Below are 25598 nucleotides of genomic sequence, written 5' to 3' on the forward strand. Positions count from 1 at the left end.
AAGGGGCTCGTGATGATTAATTCACTATTAACTAGCCATTTACTGACATTAGTTCATGACATGTTAATGCATCTTTATGTCATGACTTTACTCAGGTTGATTGTGATAATAAACTTATCATCTAGTGCATTTAAAGAAGTAAATGAATTAGTAAAGATCAAGAACTAGCCTGTTTTTTAATTGAACGAAGCTACAGTAGGGGCATGTTAAAGGAAAAAACAGCATAAAATCACTCAAAATATCAAGTTATCAAGATCGCAATGTTGGTAATTTAGTACATTCATGCATAGTCACACACTCCACTGTTTATGTGATTGCCCCACTCTCAATAAAATGGTGAAAATGTGTAATCGGAGGACCACCACTAATCCAGCAGTGTGGCAGATGCTATATCAAAAGTAGTAAAAGTGTGATAAAATTGTACGTGTCAATTCATATTAAATATTACAAAAGTACTCATTACAAGTACTCAGAAGAATTCCTTGTTCTTAATTAATACATTAACTAACAAACATGTACTAAGATGTAGTTAACCTGGGCATATTAACACATGAATCCTCATTACTCCAGTATTTGCTAAGGTTAGCCCTTTATTAATTCTTGATTCCCTTTCTGTAGGTCTCTCGACGTTGTTTCGAACTGACAGATGGGGTTCGCCCTTGAGAACCTTCGGAGCCTTCACACATGATCGACTTCGAGACTTCAAACTCTACGCCGAATTATTGCTGGAATCTTACGACGTGGTGCAGCAGACTGTCCCTTCCTGCGGTGACTTCCCCTGGGCGTCTCGGCAGTGCCAGTAGTGTTTGAGTTGTTTCTCTAAAAGAGCAAATTTCTCCAGCGTGGCATGTCCCGCTGTTCTTGTGGGTGCAACACACTCATCGAGGAGGGGGACGGACACGATGTCTGCTTCCAGCACGCTGGGGCAGACGTTGTGGATATGTCCTGCCCGCACTGCGGGCGGTTGACGATTCAGACGTTGCGTTCACGGGTGGCTGTGTTCCCACGGGACTCAGCCACCACCTCATCTGCTTCCCGTTCCATGACAGCAGGGCCACATCCGCTACGGCGAGCAGCGAGGGTGATATGAGGATTACTGTGAGCGTTAATCCGTCAGCCACTGGCTCGCGGACCGTTCGCACCTCGTCTCGCTTGTCTGACCGTTCCCCAGGAGACGGTCCCACCGTCTTGTTCCTCAACCACGTATTCGGAAACGGTGCGTTATGATGATGAGATGTCCCTTGCAGCATCGGAGGGTGACTTACTGCCATCCGACTCACTCCCTCGGGGTCGAGCCCAGGAAGAAGCTAACGTCAAAATGTCAGCCATGCTTTCCCGGGCCGCCGTGAGTGTTGGGTTGCAGTGCCCGCACTGCCTCTCCCAGCGCTCGCGGCTGGATACATGGTGCCTCGGGTTTGAGCGCGGCTCCAAGCCGCGCCCGCCCCCAGTGCCGTGTTTACCGGAAGTGCATGAGGAACTTAGTAAGACCTGGAACACCCCCTTTTCGGCGCGTCCAATTCAAACAAGTTCTGTTGCCCTCTCTTCCTTCGAGGGTGAGGCAGCTAGGGGATACGTCGATGTCCCCCAGGTGGAGTGTGCCATCGCGGCGCACTCGTGCCCGCAGACGGGGGCTCGACCTAGACTCCCGTCCAAAGCATGTAGGGTTTCGGCATCTCTGGCAGAGCTTACATTGCTGCGGGCCAAGCTGCCTCCTCTCTCCACGCTATGGCCTGCAGGTCCATCAGGCCAAGGCATTGAGAGAGCTCCACGAGGGTAAGACCGACCCAGCGCTTATGCTGGAACTCTGCGCCGCCACCGACCTCGCTCTATGGGCGACCAAGGTGACCATGCGGGCCCTGGGTCGGCTGATGTCCACACTTGTGGTCCATGACAGACACCTCTGGCCGAACCTTGCACAGATGAGTGACGTTGAGAAGTTCTGCTTTCTTGACGCACCCATCTCGCAAGGGGGGGCTGTTCGGTGATACTGTCGAGCGGCAGTTCTCGACAGTAAAGAAGCAGACAGAGGCAATCAAGCATATCCTCCCCCGCCGCGACTCTGCTTCCCAGCAGCCCTGGTCCTCTTCGACACCCTCCGGCCTCCCTAACTAAGGCGGCCCCCCTGAAGAAGACTCGAAGAGGAGACCACCACCCCATCAGCAGCCACGGCGAAAGCAAAAGCAGCCCTCATGGGAAGACCCCAGGGAGATCGAGAATACCATCGGGCCCGACCCCAACCATTCCATCGCTGGGTGATCGATCCGGGACGGTTCCTGCCCCTTCCCAACAGCCCACTTTCCCAAAAAGAGTTTCCTCTCTCTCTGGGTGTTCATCACAGCCTCTCTCACCCTCTACTCGACATTGTTCGGCAACTCGACGTTGCGTCATGGCGAGACCCAATGTTGAGGTTAATCAGCAGCCCTCAGCACTCTCAGTCGACGGTGCGTTGTGCTACATCATCGCCAGTTAGGTAAATCAGCAGAGCCAATCTCCACTCCGGGGGCTTCCCCACGGCGAGGGATCCGCACTGCCAGCCATCGAACCACCCCCTGGGAGGTCGATGAAGCAGATCGTACCCCCAGCCCCGGTCTCAGTCCCTGGGAGCCTGACAAGAGCTTCCCAAACCGTCACGGTGGATACGGGATACGATCCATCTCATCTACGCGATCCAACTCGCCAGACACCCGCTCAAGTTTCGGGGCATCCTCTCAACCTCAGTCAGAGGCAAGGATGCTTCGGGCCAGGGTCGCCACCCCTCTGGCAAAGCAAGCGATCGTGCTCATCCCTCTAGCCGAGATGTTCAACGGGTTTTACAGCCCGTACTTCATCGTCCCCAAAAAAGGCGGGGGTTGCTAGATCTGCGTACCCTGAACAGGCACCTACTCAAGCTGCCGTTCAGGATGCTCACGCAGAAGCGCATCCTAGTGTCTATCAGATGTCAAGATTGGTTCATGGCAATCGACCTGAAGGACGCTTACTCTCATGTCTGTCCCTGTTTCCACGACTCTTCATGAAGATCATGGAACCCGCCCTCACTCCCCTCGGGGAGAGAGGTGTGCAGGTACTAAACTATCTCGATGACTGGCTCATCTTGGCACACTCGCGAGATCTGTTGTGTACAAACAGGGACCTAGTGCTCTGGCACCTAGATCGATTGGGACCAGGTCAACCGAGAAAAGAGCAAGCTCTCCCAGAGGTGGGTAGAGTAGCCAAAATCTTTACTCAAGTAAAAGTACAAGTAACTAGAGAAATTGTTACTCAAGTAAAAGTAAAAGTCACTAGTTTAAAAATTACTTGAGTAAAAGTAAAAAAGTATGCAATGAAAAAACTACTCAAGTAGCTAGTTACTTAGTTACTTTGTATCTGATTATATAGGCCTACTACATTTTAATCAATATTTTTAATTATCATAAGCAGATATCTTTGCAATATACTAGAGAGACTAAAGAATAGACAAACACAGAAGAGACGAGCATTTCTGTACATTTCATCTAGTCCTGATGTCAATGTAGTTTACACAACTTATTTAGAATAATAGACCATGTCAAACTAAAGCATGAACTAAACTCAGAGCATTTCCTAAGATGATCTAGAACATCTGCAGTGCTCTCTTAAATGAAATACACATTTTTGAACAAAGCTCGTGTTTTCTCGTGTTGTGTCACGTGTGTGTTGTGAAACGCTCTTACTTGTAAACAAACAGTAAACAGTGAACCACACGCCCATCAACAAGTTTTCTTCCTTCTGTTCTTCAAATGTATATTTCTGCAAGCCCACGTCTCTGTGTCTGACAGGTAACGCGCATGTTGCTGTGTCTGACGAACAGGTCGCGCGGGTGCGCGCATATGGCGGGCATTTATCATTGCTGGCAAACAATATGACACATTTGCAGTTTTGATTGTATAGATATAGATTAATATCCACTTCATCCAACGCTCTTTGTGTTCTGCGTGTTCTTAAGTTTCGCGCTACGAGGAGTGAGTAATCCTGCTTCAGATGATTCAGATCGTGCTGCGAACTGAACAAATCATTTGAACTGATTCATTAGCCTATTCAAATGGTTTTGCCCATTGTTCAATTAATGCTTTCAAAAGAATCGACTCAAAAGAATCGATCACTCGGGAATGCCCGTAAAAAGAGACGACAACCTTGAAATAAACAACGCGTTTTAAAAAGCATATTTTAAAATGAAGGAACGAAGGAACGTCACGCAATGTAAGTTATGTAACGAAGTAAAAGTACAGATTTTCTATTCGAAATTTACTCAAGTAAGAGTAAAAGTACACACTTTTAATTTTACTTAAAAAGTACATATTTTCCAAAATGTTACTCAAGTAAATGTAACGAAGTAAATGTAGCGCGTTACTACCCACATCTGAGCTCTCCCCTGTGCAGAGCATCCTCTTTCTCGGTATGGAACTCAACTCTGTCTCCATGACAGCACGACTGACAACAGTACGCGCTCCGTCAGTGTTGAACTGCCTGATCAGCGGTCCCCCTGAAACAATTTCAGAGGCTCCTGGGACACATGGCATCCTCGGCGGGGGTGATACCCCTCGGGTTGATTCACATGAGACTGCTCCAACACTGGCTACAGAGTCGAGTTCCCTGGAGAGCGTGGCACACCGGCAGCAGGCGTATGGTCATTACGCCTCTCTGCCAACGCACCCTAACCCCTTGGTCTTCAATGAATGAAATGACCTTGTTATGGACAGGAGTCCCTCTCGGGAAGGTTACGTCGTGGTGATGACAGACGACTCCCTGCAGGGTTGGGATGCAGTGTGCAATGGGCACGCAGTGTCGGGGCGATGGACGGGTCCCTGCCTGCGCTGGCATATCAACTGCCTAGAGTCGTTGGCTGTGCTACTTGCACTGAAGAGGCTACAACCTCTCGTGCAGGACAAGCACATGCTGGTCCGGTTGGACAGCACAGGGTGGCATTCGCACACGGCAGTTAACACGACTCACTCGACGCCTCCTCCTGTGGAGTCAGCAGGTGATCCGCTCCCTGCGAGCCACACATATCCCAGGCGACCTGAACCAGACAGCCGACGCGCTCTCTCGTCAGTTGACGCCTCGCGGAGAGTGGCGACTCCACCCCCGTGCAGTCCAGCCCATTGGGTGCAGTTCAGGCAGGCTCAGGTAAACCTGTTCGCCCCCCTGGACACCACCCATTACCTGCTATGATGCTCCCTGTCCGAGGCCCCCCTCGGCACGGATGCTCTAGCGCACAGCTGGCCACGGGACAAGCGGAAGTACGCCTTCCCCCCAGTGAGCCTCATTGCACAGACCCTGTGCAAGGTCAGGGAAGAGGAGCATCAAGTGTTACTAGTTGCGCCGTACTGGCCCAACCAGACTTGGTTCTCGGAGCTAATGCTCTTGACTACAACTCCCCCCTGGCCGATCCCCCTGACGAAGGACCTGCTTTCCCAGGGGAAGGGCACGTTATGGCATCCCAGGCAGACCTTTGGAACTTCCATGTCTGGACGGGACGAGGAGATCCTGAGTGGTGGTGGTTGAGACCATCACTCAGGCTAGGGCCCCGGCCACTAGGCAGCTATATGCCTATAACTGGCGCCTCTTCTCGTCCTGGTGCTCTTCTCAAAGAGAAGACACACGGAGTTGCTTGATCGGGAATGTGTTGTCCTTTCCTCAAGAGAGACTGGAGAGTAACCTCTCCCCTTCCACACTGAAAGTGTATGTAGCCGCCATTGATCGCCCGTGCCCATTGGCAGTGAGGGCACACTCCACCCAGGGTGTAGCCTCCTCGTGGGCACTGGCTCAGGGAGCCTCTCTGGCAGACATTTGCAGAGCTGCGGGTTGGGATACGCCCAACACCTTCGCAAGGTTCTACAACCTCCGCGTAGAACCGGTATCAGCCAGCGTCCTGCATGGCAACATGTAGGACCGGCAGCCGGTAGGGCGTACGCCTGTGAAAGCACCTTCCCTCTAGGTGGGTCAGTGTGCTATTTCCGCCTCCCTTCTTTCCCCACTGGGTTAAGAACAGGCATTCCATCGATCACTAAGCACCTTCCTGGAGGCAGGCTGGGCAGAGCAGCCCTGCTCCCTTAGGCCGGGTAACAGCTGAGTTATCTACCACATCGCTCTAACCGGACCTAGTGCTCCAGGCATGGTAACCCCCCATCGGGCGGTTCTGTCTGATGTATCCTCATGAATGGTTCCCACTTGGTAACCCATGATCTCCCGAGGTGGACCTCCACCTTGTGGGAAACTACTTCAGTCCGCACATTTTTTCCCATGAGTTCTTCCCTGACGGTGAGACCATGCTGGTGTCTCCACTAAACTCCTCCCTACGGTAGGAAGTGGTATCTGTAGCGCGTTTCCTCAGTGAGGAAATAGCGCTTACCCAGTGGCCTTACGGTGCCGGGCGGCTTCTCGCTGTTAGAGAAACAAGGCCTCCGCCTGTGACGGCTGGTGGCAGGGGCTTCCCACCTTTCAAAGAAAGCCCTGGGACCCCTTACCTCTCCACTGGATGGTCACAATTCCGCACTGGCGCTCACGTCTGACACGCCTAGGCCAGTCAGCATCGTCTCGCTAGAGATTGTGACACAAGGTCGACACAAGGGTTCGACACAAGGTCGAGAGACCGACAGAAAGGGAACGTCTTGGTTACGGATGTAACCTCTGTTCCCTGATGGAGGGAACGAGATGTTGTGTCCTTCATGCCACAACGCTGGCCGCCCACCGCAGCGTTCGAGGGATGCTCAGGCTCCTCAGCCCAAAAGGTGAATGAATGAGCACGCCGTCTTCCTTTTATACCCGGATATCCGGGGGCGGAGTCCGGCATGCAAATTTCATTCGCCAATTTCATTGGACTTTTCAAAATAGTCAGAAGTTGATAGGTTCTCAAGGGTGAACCCCATCTGTCGGTTCGACACAACGTCTCATTCCCTCCATCAGGGAACAGAGGTTACATCCGTAACGAAGACGTTACTTCATTTCTTCATCATTAGTTCATGTGGAAGTAAGTATTAATTCAGATATTAGTACATGATTATTCATGGACCCTGAGCTCTTATGTGAATTTACAATATATATTTCTTCCCTTTGATATTTCAATGTGGTAGTCCACCCTATAGTCATGGATAATTTGTTGGGAATTTGTCAAAAAGGTTTCATACCTCTTGAATGTCCCATGCTTTGACTGTACCATCTGTGGATGCACTACAGACAAGTGGCACACTCTTCCAAACGTCTGAGCAGCCGTCGTTTCCAGCCAAGTATGCGAAACCAATAACCTTGCCTTTAATATGAGAGAATAAAAAGCATAAACACCATTTTGCCTATAAACCATTAAAGCAGCATTTGAAATAGTAAAGTAGTCAACATTTGAAGTGGATCAAAAAGGTTGATCAAAGTTGTCCTAAGACAAGAACAATACATGTTCTTGTCAAGGACAGCTCTGATTAACTTTTTTTGATCCACTTCAAATGTTGACTACTGTATTACAGCTGACATTGCCTTCATGGCCTCGTAGGCTTTTGCAGGTGTAGTCTTCACATGATGTGCCTGATTTCATTTTCATCTCCAGATGAAAACGACGCAGATAATACCCTTTCCATGAGTGTGTCCCTGTGTCTGAGAGGAGCTGGGAAATGTTGCAGAAGCTCCATCTCTGCAAACACATTCTCCTATACAAGTAGAAGTTCTTAAGTAACGCTCATCAACACATTTAGTATGAAACACCAGATGTTCAGATTACATTAGCCACTTAACATCATGGGCCCTATCGTACACCCTGCACAATCTGCCGTGACGCAAGTGTATTTTGCTAGTTTCAGTCCAACGCAGTTTTCGTTTTCACGTCCTGTGCCACGTTGTTTAAATATCAAATGCAATTGCGCCCATTTGTGCACCCATGGGCATGCTGGTTTGAAAAGAAGGTGTGTTCAGATGCATTGTTGGGGCATTGCTAATTTGAGGCAACTGAAATAGACTGCGCCACTGACAAACTGAAATCTGGTCTAAAGTCAATGGCGCAATATGTTTTTTGTTATTTAAAGAGCTTGTTAGTAATATGCACCTATAGGCGAGTGCACAGCGCTCGTACATTCGGCTTATTACACACAGAGGGATGCGCAGCAGCACACAAACATGCCAAATATTAAAAATAAATGGACAACAATGTAAAAGATTATTATTGTGTACATAAAGATAAATAATCCGGCTTGTCCTGTAGATGGTCTGCTCGCTCGCTTTAACCTCGCATACGAGCAGATGCGTTTCCTCTCTGGAGAAGCGTCCGGTCTTTGCTCTTGCAAATTCCATGTAAATAGCGAAGCTATTTTGGGAGATGAGACGTTTTGCCCAAAACACACCATTTACTCATTAAGAGAATAGGGACAACCCTTTTAGACCATGTGCCTGGCGCGCTGACAGTTTTTCCCGTCGGTCCTTAAACTAGCAAAGTGGATTCGGAAATGCCCACTTGTGCTCTGCACCCTGCGCTTTAGAGCATGCACTTAGATCGTTAAAATAGGGCCCCATAAGTTAAATAAGTATTTATTGCTTGTCAGTTACTTAGTTATATAATGTCAAGTGACTTACCTCCACAGCCACGGTGTCTCTGCAGCATGGTACCACTCCTAAACAAAAACATTACATTTGCAATGAAATGACATATTTAATTTATGTCAAAGTACACTTTAAATGTTTATTTGGCTTATGCAAAATTGGGGCGATTTTAGTTTTTCCTGTTTCACTGATCAAGTGTAAATTATATGGTCACTTCAACTTTATTTATTTATATAGCACTTTTTACAATTTTCATTGTTACATAGCAGCTGTACATGAGACATATTGACTATGAGCAAAACAATTAAAGTTATACCTGTAAAAACAAGAAAAAGGTGAAAACACAGAAGACAGACATACCCACATACAAAACACTCCACACACACAATATGCACACGTACTAACACACATAACAGACATAGACACACACGGCCACGCACGCATGCACACACACACACACACACACACACACACACACACACACACACACACAGACAAGCACACACACACAGACAAGCACGCACACACACAGACACGCACGCACGCACACACACAGACACGCACGCACACACACAGACACGCACGCACACACACAGACACGCACGCACACACACACAGACACGCACGCACGCACACACACAGACACGCACGCGCGCACACACACAGACACGCACACGCGCACACACACACACACACACACACACACACACACACACACACAGACACACACACACACAGACACGCATTTAAGATAAAGGAGAGAGAAACACAGGTCAAATATTAAACAGACTACAAATTCCTATATGCAATATTAATCAAGTAAAACTTTAAAATTCTAAAGCAGCCCCCCCGGCCAGGCAAATAGTGCAAAACAGTATGCAAACGGTGGCAAGGAACCCAAAACTCCAATCGAGAAAAAAAACCTCAGGAGAACCCAGGCCCAACCAGGGGATTCCAGTTCCCCTCTGGCAAAAGCTGCTGCCTCTGCACAAGCTCGACAGTGCTTGCACAACAAGGCTAAATAAAAATAAATAAACTTACTAATAAGGTCATACCCGTTTCCTTTTTAAGAGCTTGCCAATAAATAACTGTGAAATAATAAGTGTGCTCTTCCACTGCTGAAGCCCATCTGCTTCAAGGTTCTAAGCACTGTTCATTTAAAAATGGTCTTCTACATAAAACTGTTGTAACAAGTGGTTATTTAAGTTACTTGGGCCTTTTAACATAACCCAGTCTGGACATTTTTCTCAACAAGGCATTTTCACCCACAGAACCTGCACTTACACCATTCACCATTCTCTGTTTTCCTTGAGATGGTTGTGTGTGAAAGTCTCAGCAGATCTCAGTGTTTTTCTTTGTATATATCAGTTTTATCATCATGTTTTATCATCATGATCTAAAAAAAAAAAAAGATTGTTGATGTCTATGAGCATGGGATTGTGTCATCTTCCACAGTTAGGAACCTGGGGGTGTTGCTAGTAATCTGTCGTTTGATAGTCACAAATGTCTCACATAGCATTTTTCCATCTAAAAAAATCCAAGTCTATTATGACTGTTCTGGCTGCCTTTTAAATTTTAAGTTAAATACACTTCAAAATCCTGATTACTTATAAAGCACTTGTCACATGTCTGTCAAGTTATTGTGGTGTTTGTGACATGAAACAGAAACATCACATGCCTAAAAATACTTTATGAGAAGCTTTATTTGTGAAAATAAATGACAGGTGGTTTTGCCTAAAATCAGTGTTTGACCAACTTTTTTATAAGGAGTCTTTTTTGTGCACCTGTGTGCACTGTGTTTGTGTGCCGTGAATGCCGATTTGAATCTGGCAGCATGTTATGTTACTGTACATTCTGAAATCCCACATATGGGGTCATACTCTCTGGGGCAGGACAACATGAATCCCATATGGGATCGTACCACTCAAGCGGTTAAATCTAGACTAAAGACTTATCTCTTTAATCAAACAATCACCTAATTAGCCTCTGCAACCTTTTTGACATGACGTGTCGTTTAATTTTTCTTGGCAATCACTGTGCCACATCAACATTATTGTTTAAAACTACGTTCAATTATATTTCATTATGATTGTCCAGTATCGCGATGGTTTCAGATCATCGCAATTATTGCACATCTCTATAGAAGGGGGAGCTGTAGTGCCTGTATTATTGTGTATATTGTAACTAAACTATGGTAATATTGGTAAAATGTACCACCACAAGAAAAATAACTTTAAAGCATACTGTATATCTTATATTATATAAAAATAACCTGCAGTACAATTAAATATTATTTAAGATAATCTCAGTGTGAAAACCAGTCTACCAAAATATCATTAACATAGAAGTGAAATTCTATTGTAATCTTGCAAAAAAGTGAAAAAAAACAGACTAGGTGCTTTTCCATGACTGATAGCATTTTAACAGTGGCTTCAATTCACCCCTGATCAATTTACTCAATTTGCACAAAAATTTTAATATGTTACAGCAGGTGGGTGATAAAACATGGAACGTAAAACATCCTACACATAAATTTCTGCACTATAAACATAAAGTTACTTCTATTATTATTTTATTATGACATTTTAGTGTTTTGTGGATCTTTTGAATGAATTTTGGGAGTGCTGGTCTTGGTCTCGACTCCGTCTAGGCCTACCTTGGTCTTGTCCTTGTCTTGGTCTTGACACCCTCTGGTCTTGGTCTTGGTCTCGGTTCTGGTGGTCTCGACTACAACACTAGTGTCAGGGTGTGCAATACAGCTGTCCTAGACGGGATGCAACATGGCGCATTGCGTCCCATGCGACCCTCTTAACAGTAGGGTTGTGTACCGAAACCTGGTGCCAATATGGCACCGGTACCTATGTATCCGGTATGAAACTGGACCGAATCAATACGTAGATTTTGGTGCCACTTAAATGCTGACTGAGCCGTCGATTGAGACATTTGCCCACATTCACGTGAACGGAAGTCGGAAAGCTCTGATAATACAAATTCATCACATCTTATACAATGGTTAAACGGATCGCGCGCGCCCCATAGATCGGAATGCGCATGACCAGTGGATTCATCATTGTGAAAGACAGTTTTGACGCGCACTCTCAGTGTCCACAGGGGTGGCAGCTTCCACCCTAAAAATGAGCTTTGCCACCTCAGTTGTGTAGGGTATGGTCGGATCAAAGTTTACCATCTGTGATCGTAAAACACAGCAACCTCTCAGCAGGACTACGACCAGGCACCAACAAGTCTGGCCAAAGGTCCTATTCTCAACACCTTCATCTAAACCAGGACAGATTCGGATACTCTCCCCTAGACTTCAAAGGAGGTTCTTGGGGGAGGACAGGACTGTTCACCAAAGTGAGAAAAGCCATGTGGCCCCCAGGGACTGAGAGCCTCAAAGTCTTCCAAAAGATTCTCTCTTTCTCGTTCCTTAGCCACAAAAGACTGGTTTAAAGTGTATACACATGAATATCCACACTGTATGCTTGCCTGTTATTCTCCTTCACCTATAACCTCAAAGGCATATGTGCTTAGTGGTATTCTGTGTATATTTACATTCTTGTCCAAACTACAGGTCAATGTAATTGTAACCCCTTCATGTTTCATATCTACGTGTTTCCCATTTCATGTCTTAGAATATGGTGTATAGCACAGTAATGTATTTTATACCATACTCATTTTATTCTATTCTAAGTCTATTCCTGCTCCAAGCTCCCAGGCGACCATGAATGCAAATGAGTTAGTGTGCCGGACAAAGAAACATGTTTTCGCGCCCAAAACTATCTCATCTCATTGGATCGCCCACCTTGGAGGGGCGTGACGCCCTCTGTGTTAAAACATCTGAACACGCAGGAAAGCTTGCTCTTTTGTGTATGTTCGTTCGCTTGGGTGCATTCGCGCTCCTGCGCGTTCGCTCGCTCGTGTTCTGTCAACCTCTCGAGACCTGCCTCTCCTCAGAGACAGCTTTCTTCAGGCAGTTTTGCTTCAAACTAAATCAACGGACTCACGGCCTGCTCTGAACGCATCAGGACCCTTTGATACGCGCGCCAGCACGTGTCCTGAGAAACAAAGAAGCCAATGCAAGTATCTGAACTATTGCTAACCAGTTGCGAATAAGCTTTGCCCCTTTTAAATAAGGAGATTTGTCCTTGATGGTTCGTGCAGATGTGAATAGCTGATTTAATAATGCCTTTTTCTTTGCTTTATCTATTTCTTTCATTCTCTACTGTTTTACGTTTTTATGTTTGTTTGTTAATGTTTGGTCTTTGTTAGTAGTTGGTTTTAGTTCCCCCGTAGTGTAGATAAATAAACCGCATGTGTATCCACGCTCGAATTGTTTCTGTGTTTATTTATCACATATCAAGGTCACTTAAACTGCTTGATTTCGTTAAGATTTCTGAAGTGGTACTGTACTACAGTAAGAATATTGTTTTTCCAGGCCAGGGGAGTAATATTTCTTAGAGTTAATATACGACCTGCTGATCACTCGCTGGACGAGTACATTTTAGTTTGTCGCTGTTATTAGCTCTGCTGCATCAGGTTAAAGTGTATAAAATAATTAATGGTTAATCACAATTAATTATACGTATGTTACTGTGGTTAAACTCATAGTTTCCCCGAAATACACTACATAAATTGGTGGAGAATGCGCGGGAAGTTTTAAACCTTGTTTTGTGAGCAGAACTCAGTAACTATTCATGTGTGTTTCTATGGGTGTTACAGAAACCGAATACTCTCTTAAATGGCACTTTATGTATGAATGAAGGTGTGGACCCTCCCACCTACCCTTGGCAGACTCTTGAGCTTCTCGCAGAGAAAACCTCAGCCTCTGTCATAGAGTTAGTGACAATATAAAGACGAAGAAATCTCTTTATAGCGCACTATGCTATTATTTAACCGCCCTAAATTGAGCGAAGAAATCCTCTTTTAGCGCGAAGAAGGTAGAGCGAGACTCGCTCCCTTAAGTTACTGCGCCGAAACAAGCCTCTGTGACCTGTTTAGGAAAAGCCCAAGGTATTTGTTAATGATGGTTAAGCTAACTGCAAATTTAATGTGACCCTATAAAACGAAGAAATCTTTTATAGAGAGTCCCGATATCGTTTGACCGCCCTAATCTGAGCGAAGAAATCCTCTTGTTAGCGCGAAGGAAATAGTGGAGCGAATTTCCTCCCTAGTTCGTGTACGGCCGAATTATGTGTAATTTTGATGCATTGCGTGTTCCAATGTGTTCAACTAAGACACACCGCTCCCCGAAGTTTAACCATTAGACTAGCTAACTAATGCGTGCTTTCTTGTTTCCTCTTTTTGAGTAGACGAAGCGGAAGGATACTGTTTTACTGTATATGTATTTTACTGTATATTGTATAGTTAAACAGTAGATGACGACCGTTTAAAGGGGAGTGTGATAAAAATCTTGATCAAGTTAATTGTACGACAGCGAAGAAATCCCGTTGTGTTTGTTTGTTTGTTTGTTACTGTGTGTTTTAACTCAGTGTTTGGGCAGCGAATAAATCCTGCCGCGCGTCAGGGCATCTAGCGAGCTGACGCGGAACTCGGATCCGCCGAGATCAAACGTCACCATCCGTGACGCTTCCCAGTGGGCAATTTGATTTGGATTTATATCAATTTGACGTCAAAATGCTGTAACATCATTTTCTTGTAGACCCAGTTTGAATTTCATTATTTAATCTGTGTTTTACGTTATTCTTGATGTAAATTCTTGTCAACAGCAATTGCCGCTGGAATGTTTTTTTTTTTAAAGTGATTGTTAAAGTCTTTGTGTAAAACGAGAGTTAAATGTGAGACGTAATCACATTTAAGTCTAGGGTAGGGTGTTACATCCCACTAACACCAGAGGGCAGTGTGTTGGAAGTGCCTAACATTTTCCTAACTCCGCCCCTTCCTCCCCGACTTCCCTTTGGCGTGGCTCGACCACGCCACCTTGTGGGTCCTCTCAGTCAGTCTTTTCTCTCTTTAACTTCTCTCATTTCCGTTTTTGTTGTTTTGATTTCTCAGTTATTTTGTTCATTTACTTTTTGAGTTTTATTTTCAGTTTAATTAATTATTATTATAAGAATAATTAGTTTTCGGGTTTACGTGGTTTTAATTTTGTTTTCAGTTATTTCAATATTGTATGTTTCTTTTTTTGTTTCATTTCTCATCATTCCCTATACAGCTCCCTACCTAGGAACATAATTAATAAAATTTGATTTTAATTAATTCACTGGGCTCGCAAATTTTAAAGTTTGACCTTTTATTTTGCTCTTCTGGGTTATTTCCAGCTATGCCATTAACCCTAGCCCTGTTCAGCCTTTGTGTTTCTCTATAGGTAGCACTTCCTCTAAGGCACCTGGGTAGTGAAGTGACGTCTCTCTCCTCAGTGGTGTCTGGTGGGTGGATTTGGCTGTCCTGGCGTGCCTGGCACTGGCGGCGGATAGCCTTGGATGCCTCAGTCCCCGCACTTTAGGTGACGGCACGCAGGGAGACTTCAGTCACTGGCACTCCGGTGCGAGTGGGGACCAATAGCGCTGACTGGTGCACTGCAGCAATTTTGGGGTATATAACGCCGGGAAGTGCCACTTAGTTGGAATAAAAGCTTATGGGCTATGTCTGTTGCGAGTGGCACCCCTGGGTAAAATCCCAATTTTCTCTGTGCCCGTCAGGCGGTTACTCACTAGGTACTGCCAGGTTGGGCTGAGAGTTGTGACTGTTTGTGTGGTCGCACCTGAGTGGCGTGTAGGGCAAGGGATCTGAGGTGACTGCCGCTGTGTGTCCAGAAAGGTCGGACAGTTGGACCTGCTTTACTGGTACCCACCTGGAAGCCCTCACTTCATGCCTAGGTCTATTAAATAAGGTACAGCCCCTACTGAGTTGCTATAGGTGGAAAGAGAAGTAGGAATTCTCCCTTCCACCCCCGTTAAACTGTTTATTTTGTCCCTGTTGTTTTGAGCTTAGTTGCCTCCCTAGCCTATATGACACCATAGCGCCCCCTAGCTGCAGGCCCCGTCATAACTCTAGCGTTGCCAACCAGCTGAGCCAAGTAAGGCAACCCTCTCTGTCCCCTGTTCTTTTTATTTTTGTTTTACCTGTAGTTAACTAGAAGACTGAATCTGCATGAGCCATCAGGGAATTCTCAGTAATGTGTTGATGAAGTAAACTACCCCAGTCAGTAGAATGACCCCCTAAGTTTCAACCCATCGACACATTTGCTCAGACTGTTTCCCTGTACCCACATACCCACACACACACCTACTATCCACCCTGCCAATTCACTGCCAGGATAAATAGGTGTTTAAGTTGCGCCACTGACTGTTCACCCCAGTTAGCTGCACAACCCATGACATAAGTGTTATAGAGCTCACTTAAGCTTGTAGGGACTTGCATTGGCCTCTTTGTGCTCTTCTCCCTTGCCCCCATTGCGCCAGCATGTCCAGACCATCCAGTCCTGTCACCTGCCAGACCAGCTAGAGACCAGGCAAAGCGATGCGACGGACTCCTGCCTGGGACCATCATCTGCACACGGCAACTGCGCTGAGAACTGTTGGTCGGACGACCTAAACTGACGAAGGGACCACGATCCAAACCAGAGCAACAACTACAGAGACACCGGATGAAGAGGACCAGGAGCTACAGGAGAAGATGAATGCTACACGAGTCCTTTGCAACACAGACTGAGCGAAAAGAGCAGTTGGAGCAGACGCCAGAGAGGGGCTGGTAGGAAAACTCCAACATGCAGAAGCTCTCTTCATAATGGCCCCGGCAGACAGCAATACAATGCCACGGCCAAGGCCTATAAAGGCCATCTGCAAGCAGTCCACGCTGAAGTCCAAGCCATGACTCAGCAATGGAAACAAAAGGAACTGAACATAGCTTGCAGACTACAAGGTGAACAGACAGGAGAATGCAACAGAATCTCTCCTGTCCAGCCCCCCAGCTAAAAGCCCAAAACTGCGAAAGGGGGGGGGGGCGAAAGCCCACTGTTCACACCTTACTAGCCAGCAAACACAGAGGGGTGGGGCAGGAACCATTCAAAAGAACCTGCAGACACATACCCTGCGTGTCCCCACAGACCCCAGCAAGCTGGCCAGAAACATGACAGCTGTCACCACTAGATGCTGTCACCCTGAACACTGCAGGAGGCCACAACAAACTCCTACCTGCAAAACATTGACTCTTAGGCAGGAACACTGCCCAGTGTGACCACACAAGACAGATCACCTGCTTAGGATCACCTCCAGCCTAGAGGACCACAGCATCCTATGCCAGCAGTTAGAAACTGTCAAAGCGGATTACAGCAGCTACAACACCTCTGCTACAGCCAGCATCCGAGCCTACATGAGAGGACGGAACAGGCTGAAAGGGAAGAAGACCTCAACGCAAAACTCTCCTGCCTCAGAAATCCGCATCACACTGTGAGTCATCACCTAAGCGCTACGGCCATCTTTGGCCAAGATCACAGGCGGAACTCAGCCCATAAGGCCTACAGAGAACATAGCGCTGCCTCCATAAAGACTGTTTACATCTTGCCTATCTCTGCACATCACAAAGAAATGACTCTGGAAGGTGCACCACAGCAGCAGATCTTCAGCAGAGACTCAGCAGATGTTACAGCCTGCCGGGAACAGCCAAGCACCAGACAGGATGCCCTGTGACAACATGGAGCTGACCACTTTCGTCGGACACGAAAGACGGCGCCCCGTGGAAACTCAGCTGGCAACCTAGGAGCCACTGACCTGTTCCGGCCCAACAGTCACCAAGAAATTCACCTCAACACCATGGATGACACCTGTCCAGAGAGCAAAACCGTGCAAATACGTCTGAGCCAGCAGAGATCCTGAGAACATCAAAGGAGCAGATTCTACAAGAAACCTCAACAGGAGGATGTAAAAATCCAAATCAGACTCTTTTCAACCACGAGTGGCATGAGAAACGAATAACCCTCATGAATGCCCTCCTACTGAGAAAACGTCCAGATCTCTGCAACCTGCTTGTCGACCACAGAGACAGTCATCCTAACACGAGATGAGCATGGCACCCAGACCGCACCTCATCAGACGGCTGACTACCCAGAACAAGCCGAGACACACACACGCGGCCATCAACTGAGGTATGACTGAAACAAGAAGTTCCCACACACCTGACCAGAAGCTCCACGAGCATGTACACCCCATGTACATATCACGGATGGACACACGCCCTCTCTTCTTCAGCAGAGACCTGCTAAATTGTTTTGAGCCTCTAAGAGACTTTAACCATTACAAAAGAATTGGGCTCAAGTACGGGAACTTCCGCTTCACAGCCAGCCAACTCATCTGAAATGTATTGCCAGGTCACAAAGTTAGGCATGACATCTCAGCCGGTCACGAGAACTCAGTCTCAAGGTCAAACCAGCCGACGACCCAAACGTTTCCTGCCCTTACATGCCAAAGGCACATCAACAAGTGACATGATGATAGCAGGCACCATACAGGAACTAGGGGCAGATATCTCAGACATCAGCTTTGCACTGTTCACACACCCTCCACGACAACACCAGCATCAGACATTTCCTCTTCTGTCAAGTGTGCGCAGTTTCCATTGGACTCATGCCTGTCAACCACGGCCATGGCCTAGGACACCCTTGCTTTGAACTTGAAATGGAATAACCAATGCTGTAACTGCTACTTCCTGGTTCTCGTGAATCTCACAGCCCCATGGGGGCCCTGTCAAGTACGAGAACTTTCTGCCAGACAAGACTAGCCCAGAGCTTTGCACTCTGGTGAATAAATGAGACTGTAGCACCTGCATTCACCAAAAGGGGTCATTGTTCAGCTCAACACACAGTGGGACCAAGCCTTCAACCACACATATTCAATGGAATACGTGGAGCATGGCCCACTCTGGAAGCCACACCCCCTTTTTACTGAATACGTCATCTTTTGCAGCGTGCATACTGAACAAGTGAGTACATTTACCAAAGATTTTGAACAACGTCTTTATGAAGAGAATGACAGCGGGTTACCACTCCAAGGAGATGGACCATGCCTTGCACCTGCCATCAACGGCCAGTGCTAGAGCTGCTCTTCACAAAAGACAATGATGCAGAACTAATGTCAACTATGTGGCGCCACTCACAGAACCACATGACATTACAACCCAAGCTAGCTGCATCCTGGGCTACACAGAACACCACCTACAAGGTTCGTGAACTGTTAAAAGAACTGCCCACTCATGTAAATGAGCGCTCAGGACGGTTCCATGTACACACCAAATGGCACCTGCGCTTCACCACATGCCTGATCTACCCTTGCTGAATGGAGTTCCATCTGAAAGCTGGACTTGCCAAACACTGCCTTAACACTGGTCTACACTGACAACGTGACCAGAACGAAAGGGGGGTAGCCAAGCACCAGCTGAACACGGCTCTTACCACAGCCTGAGCACTCAGATGACAAGAGCTGCTCCGTGCTTCACAAGCCATCCAGCGATGTTCCATTCACATCAGAACACAGAAGGTAACCATAGAGACCTGCCACCAACCTGTGATGTTTCTAACAGTCAACGCCTCCTCACCACAGTGCCCATGCACACAAAGCCACATGGTTGACAACACAATGGTGAGGCACTGCACGCCCAGAGCAGGAGTTTTGTGGAAAATGACAAGCCTGTCCCACTGCAACACTTCAAGCTGGGGCCCCAAACATCACAGCACAAGTGACAGCTATCCGGATTAATCCTTCAAATCGCAAAAACTCCATCAGACAATTTCTTACCTGCACAGACTCAAAGTAGGCCAAGCTAAGTTTCACACGCTATCACTTGGCAAGAAACATAGCGAATCATAAGCCAATTGAGCATTAACACCTGTTCCAGACACCTAGTGTCATCACAAAGGAACACGATATGCTCCTCTGTGGGAAAAGGTGAAAGAACATTCAAAGTAAACCTGTGAAAACTGAGGCATTTTGCGGAAACCGGTGGTCACCAAAAAAAGCTCAGCCAGAAACGCCCACTCCAGGACCGACATCAGGCACAGAAGTTTTGGAAACCAACAAGCATACAAGCCTAACTCCATTCTCTGGAACCAGTCTCAGCCGGCCAAGTGTAAGGAACCAACTGAACAACGAGCAGTAAGCTGGAGAAGTATGTGTCTGTTAACATGTAAACTGGGTCGGAAACAGCCCCCTTGTGTCCACCGCCATCAAAGGGACCTCAAACCAACCGACGTGTGTGTCTCTTTTTGATCTGATGGCCTAAGCTCAGACAATACCACCACAACATCCAAAGCTCCAGCCAAGAGACTTCAACCTGGTCACACCCTACACCGCTCACCAGTACTTCAATGAAAGACACCGGAGCATGACACCTGCTTTTGCTCTGTAATCACTGCAGAAAACGTGAAGGCCAGAGAGCATGCTGCACCCGGCAAGATTCACAAGAGGAACTTTATGTGGATGACAAGATTTGATGTCATAACAATTACGTGAGACAACCTCCCATCTGTTGTCCAAGAAACTTCTGCCACCTTAGGGCCAACCAACCCCCTTCAAGCCCATCTTGCATACTCTCTGGGTAGTGCCATCCCTCTGCACATAGCCCCGAGCAAGGCGAGATGGCATTTCTACTGAACCTACCTATTATCGAGGCCTTACAGACTCTGGATCGGATGTCTGCTCGCGCCAACTCCCCTGTGGTCCTGGACCACCGCGGACACTGCACTGTGCCTAACCACCACATTAGGGTATTCCCTTATTCTTGGCTTGTCCTTCGTCCTTTACAGAAGGGTCAATGGAATTCAGGAGTAGGTGAACAAGTGTACGGCGGCGTTTCCTCGGGCATTCAAACGGAGCCGCGAGAAGGGAGTTACGCAAGCTGAGCCCGAACCTAACCTCCTCGAGATTGACCCACCTGTCACCTCGACCATTCCGATCCAGACAACCATCGGCCGTCTAAGCTTCTACAATCCCCGTCGTCCGAAAGGGGGGATATGTAGGGTATGGTCGGATCAAAGTTTACCATCTGTGATCGTAAAACACAGCAACCTCTCAGCAGGACTACGACCAGGCACCAACAAGTCTGGCCAAAGGTCCTATTCTCAACACCTTCATCTAAACCAGGACAGATTCGGATACTCTCCCCTAGACTTCAAAGGAGGTTATTGGGGGAGGACAGGACTGTTCACCAAAGTGAGAAAAGCCATGTGGCCCCCAGGGACTGAGAGCCTCAAAGTCTTCCAAAAGATTCTCTCTTTCTCGTTCCTTAGCCACAAAAGACTGGTTTAAAGTGTATACACATGAATCTCCACACTGTATGCTTGCCTCTGTTATTCTCCTTTACCTATAACCTCAAAGGCATATGTGCTTAGTGGTATTCTGTGTATATTTACATTCTTGTCCAAACTACAGGTCAATGTAATTGTAACCCCTTCATGTTTCATATCTACGTGTTTCCCATTTCATGTCTTAGAATATGGTGTATAGCACAGTAATGTATTTTATACCATACTCATTTTATTCTATTCTAAGTCTATTCCTGCTCCAAGCTCCCAGGCGACCATGAATGCAAATGAGTTAGTGTGCTGGACAAAGAAACATGTTTTCTCGCCCAAAACTATCTCATCTCATTGGATCGCCCACCTTGGAGGGGCGTGACGCCCTCTGTGTTAAAACATCTGAACACGCAGGAAAGCTTGCTCTTTTGTGTATGTTCATTCGCTTGGGTGCGTTCGCGCTCCTGCGCGTTCGCTCGCTCGTGTTCTGTCAACCTCTCGAGACCTGCCTCTCCTCAGAGACAGCTTTCTTCAGGCAGTTTTGCTTCAAACTAAATCAACGGACTCACGGCCCGCTCTGAACGCATCAGGACCCTTTGATACGCGCGCCAGCACGTGTCCTGAGAAACAAAGAAGCCAATGCAAGTATCTGAACTATTGCTAACCAGTTGCGAATAAGCTTTGCCCCTTTTAAATAAGGAGATTTGTCCTTGATGGTTCGTGCAGATGTGAATAGCTGATTTAATAATGCCTTTTTCTTTGCTTTATCTATTTCTTTCATTCTCTACTGTTTTACGTTTTTATGTTTGTTTGTTAATGTTTGGTCTTTGTTAGTAGTTGGTTTTAGTTCCCCCGTAGTGTAGATAAATAAACCGCATGTGTATCCACGCTCGAATTGTTTCTGTGTTTATTTATCACATATCAAGGTCACTTAAACTGCTTGATTTCGTTAAGATTTCTGAAGTGGTACTGTACTACAGTAAGAATATTGTTTTTCCAGGCCAGGGGAGTAATATTTCTTAGAGTTAATATACGACCTGCTGATCACTCGCTGGACGAGTACATTTTAGTTTGTCGCTGTTATTAGCTCTGCTGCATCAGGTTAAAGTGTATAAAATAATTAATGGTTAATCACAATTAATTATACGTATGTTACTGTGGTTAAACTCATAGTTTCCCCGAAATACACAACAGTTGCCACCCCAACGCTGACCATACAGACTTGGATACTAATGTAATGCACAAACAATTTTTGGATTAGGTTTGTGGAGAGCGTTTTTTTGCGGAAATTGCTAATACTCTGATAGAGGCGCGTGTCTGTCGGCATTTGAGCAACCTGATCACAGCGTGTACCCTCAGGCAGGAGCGGTAGTATAACTGCAGTCGAGTCGAAAGAAAAACGCACTTCTCCAGAGACATGTAGATGAGAATGTAAATCTCCACGCATCAAATATACCAAAGCAATAGTAGTAGTAAAACCTGTTTACTGTTACAATTAAAGGTCGTGGTCCAGTGGACTGTGATCCGTATGGAACGCACCCCCCACTGTCCAGATGCTTGTGTTGTGTGACCCTCGGATTAACTGCAAAGCTTATCTATCATAGAGTGAAAGACAGTCCTAAATGCGATCTCTTTCTCTCTCTCTACCTCGGCGAGTTCAGTATGAAAGCGCATTATCGCATATAGCCTATTTCTTTATTTAAATCACTGCTTAAGGCAAAGTGTAAAGTTAAAGTTCCAGTGTTGTGTAGCGTTAAAGCTGTTAGCTGCAAATTTGACACACAAATGACACCACAAAGTGTCCGTACTAGCTGTCCCAGAAAAAACTATCACATGCGTTTGATATAAATAAAATGTGCGCTGCTGGACAAGAGTCGTTGTGCATGCTAGAAGGTGAGGACTACATCTGTCAATCTGATCTTGATAGATCCGTCTGGCATAAACAGCTATTTACTCAACTGCACGTTTGTGTACATATTCATAATGATTCTTCATACATGTGTCTGTTTTTATAAATATGATGTAGCCTGGAAGGATTTCAGATCACATTCACTTTTCAAAACTGTTCTATGATCAGCAATGAACTTCAAGCGTCTGCAATTGTCTTTCAGAAACAAAACAACAATACAAATTAGCACAAATTTGGATTAAATTGTGCTGGGAAACAGACATGAAAGAAGAATTGAAAAAATATGATTATGAGAGATTTTAAGGCACGATTTTGTGACCTTTGTAAAACTGCTTTGAAACAACATGTACTGTAAAAGTCCTCTAAGGGGAGAATTCCGCTTTTCCTTAAATAATTTATGTGAACACTATTTATTCCTTAACTATTGTTCAAAGAAAGAAGTCGTCATGGAAATCATCACATAAACCCTCTGCATTTTTAATGTAGGCTAAAGATACTGCTGATAAAAAAAGATCTGAACCAGACTAAAATAGGGATCAATAATTAGGAATCTATAATATTCCTAATCCTTACAATACAACTGTGAAAATTAAGATTGATACGTGTAACGCTAGACACAGTTGCTCCTCTACATTTAAAGAAGATTAAAAATGGCAGTCCCACACCGTGGTATAATGAACACACTCAGGCTATAAATAAAGCGGCCCGAAAAATGGAGCGCAATTTACAATTTTCATTGTTACAAAGCAGCTGTACATAAGACATATTGTGACTATAAGCAAAACAACTAAAGTTGTACCTGCAAAAAGAAGAAAAAGTTGAAAACACAGAAGACAGACATACCCACATACAAAACACTCCACACACATATTGACCACCCACGTTGCGAGGGACTGCCCCCTTTTCGTTGATCTTTGATCGTATCCGCCCCTTAGTGTGGTACCGCCCACGTTGCTGTGAACTTTTGCCCTTTGGCAGTATCTGTCCACGTTGTGAGTGATTGTCCACGTCTCAAGTTAAACTTTTGTCCCGTATGTTTACCGAACATTTTTCTCCCTTTTCCGGCGATCATGTTTGGACTTGTTTTTGAAAATTTTTTATGAGGTTGACACATATCTTATGCGTGAATAAATAAAGCAATGAGTGGTTAAATAAATAAATGATTAATTAAAATACATGAATAAAGCAACGAATAAGTAAATAAAGCGGCGAATAAATAAATAAAGAATTGGTTATATAAGTGATTAAATAAATAATGAATAAGTAAATAAACAAAGCTAGGAATGAATAAGTAAGTAAATAAACGAATGAATAAGTAAAGCATTAAATATATATACTGTATATATATATATATATATATATATATAGTGGATGTGATAAAATTTACGTTGGTGGAAAGACAGCATTCCTAGCATTATATAGAGAAACCTCTGTTTCAGACAGCTCTGTCCCCACATGACAGCTGTAAATCACATTAAGCAATACGTGACGAATCGAGCTGTGGGGCTCTGTGTGTTGCTAGAGTGTCCAATGCAATCTATATAGGGTTAATGACAAACTATAATCTCGCTATATCTCTAACTAATCAGAAAACAACTTTCCACTAGCATTCTAAACATATCCGCTTTATTCATCATTATCTGTTTTGTTTAAAACTTAAACCATTCTCACACTTGTCTAATTGTACAGGGGTCTCCATGTAAATGGCTTAACCAAATAAATGTTTGTATGCATGCACAAGTGTTACCTTCCAGCGTTCATGTTTCTGAAAAATGAAAAAAAAAATCTGAGTATCCATTCTTCAAACTGTGTCTACAACACTGTATAATTAAAGCACATGTTTTTCCTAACTGCATGGAGCGGTGTCTTTAAATGGTGTGCATGATGTTGCCCCTATCCTGACTGTTTTCCTTCTGTCTGAGAAGAAGCCAGTAGTGCGTCCACCAACCAAGGGTGAAGAAAAAAACATCTTTATTGCTAGTGTTCATAGCATCACAGCAGGCAGTTGGGTGATTCCTTAAAACACATAAAGCAGATTTTGATTGAACAGCAAGAATCCTTAAATTGAATGTACGACATGATAATTTCATGAATGTTTTTTATATCATGCCTCCGGGTTGTATCATAAAATAAGTCTGCATAAGGTTTTCAAAATAAAAATGTTTACAATAAAAATCAGAATCAGAAAGAGCTTTATTGCCAAGTATGTTTGCACATACAAGGAATTTGTTTTGGTGACAGGAGCATGCAGTACACAGAAACAGCAACAACAGTACACAGAGACCATAACATAATAAAATACAGTACACAGATGATTTAAATAAGGGCCTATGGGTATAAAAAATTAAGAAATACAATACAATAAAAATAAAAGTGATTCTATCAAAGGTATGCCTTATAACATAATTGTTTATATGATTCTAAACTGATATTCTTTAAAACATTTAGAATAGTCAAATCACACACATCCTGTTATTAAGAGTTGTCTTTGCACATCTGTTTTAATGGTTAGTGTTAAACTGTGGCAACCCCTTAACACCTAGACACTATTCTAAGATTTACTGACATAGAGCAGACTCTGAGTTCTTTTCAGCGTCAAACCTCTTTATTATTTTGTGTTGGACATCTGATTGTGTAGCAAGGAAACTCAAGAAGTAGACATTCCATCCTACAGTAAGTGTTTCTGTTTACTTTTAGTTTAAACAAGGTTTTAATTGTTTTTGTTGTTAAACAGTTTGCTTTAGATCCAAACTTTACATGCACAAAGTATATGTTGAATCCCCTTTTCTTTATTTTATCCTCACCATTTTTTCATGTTTTGTTTTTGAGTGTCTATTGAATATACTAGGCTATATTTTCTTACACAAAGCAGCTGAGCAATAGAGGTCTTCTCTGTAAATAGCTTTATAT

The 25598-nt window shown here is 45.1% G+C and overlaps 1 protein-coding gene across 2 annotated transcripts in view; it reads right to left on the minus strand.

The window, feature by feature from the left end:
- The window catches only part of fbxw12 (F-box and WD repeat domain containing 12), a 40569-nt gene extending 16068 nt beyond the window's left edge, over window positions 1-24501 (minus strand). The window contains exons 1-4 of one of the 2 annotated variants that reach the window (XM_057328160.1): window positions 24436-24501; window positions 8569-8606; window positions 7478-7652; window positions 7143-7259 (exon numbers count right to left, since the gene is read on the minus strand). In XM_057328160.1, coding sequence (XP_057184143.1) covers window positions 7143-7259; window positions 7478-7652; window positions 8569-8606; window positions 24436-24486 — 381 coding nt within the window. In that variant the 5' untranslated portion in view covers window positions 24487-24501. Of the gene's footprint in view, window positions 1-7142; window positions 7260-7477; window positions 7653-8568; window positions 8607-9819; window positions 9847-24435 lie in introns of those variants that run through there. The other variant, XM_057328161.1, reaches the window with a different exon arrangement.
- Window positions 24502-25598: the final 1097 nt, after the last annotated feature.

This window comes from Triplophysa rosa, unplaced genomic scaffold (assembly GCF_024868665.1).
Source record: "Triplophysa rosa unplaced genomic scaffold, Trosa_1v2 scaffold388, whole genome shotgun sequence".
Taxonomy (NCBI): Eukaryota; Metazoa; Chordata; class Actinopteri; order Cypriniformes; family Nemacheilidae; genus Triplophysa; species Triplophysa rosa.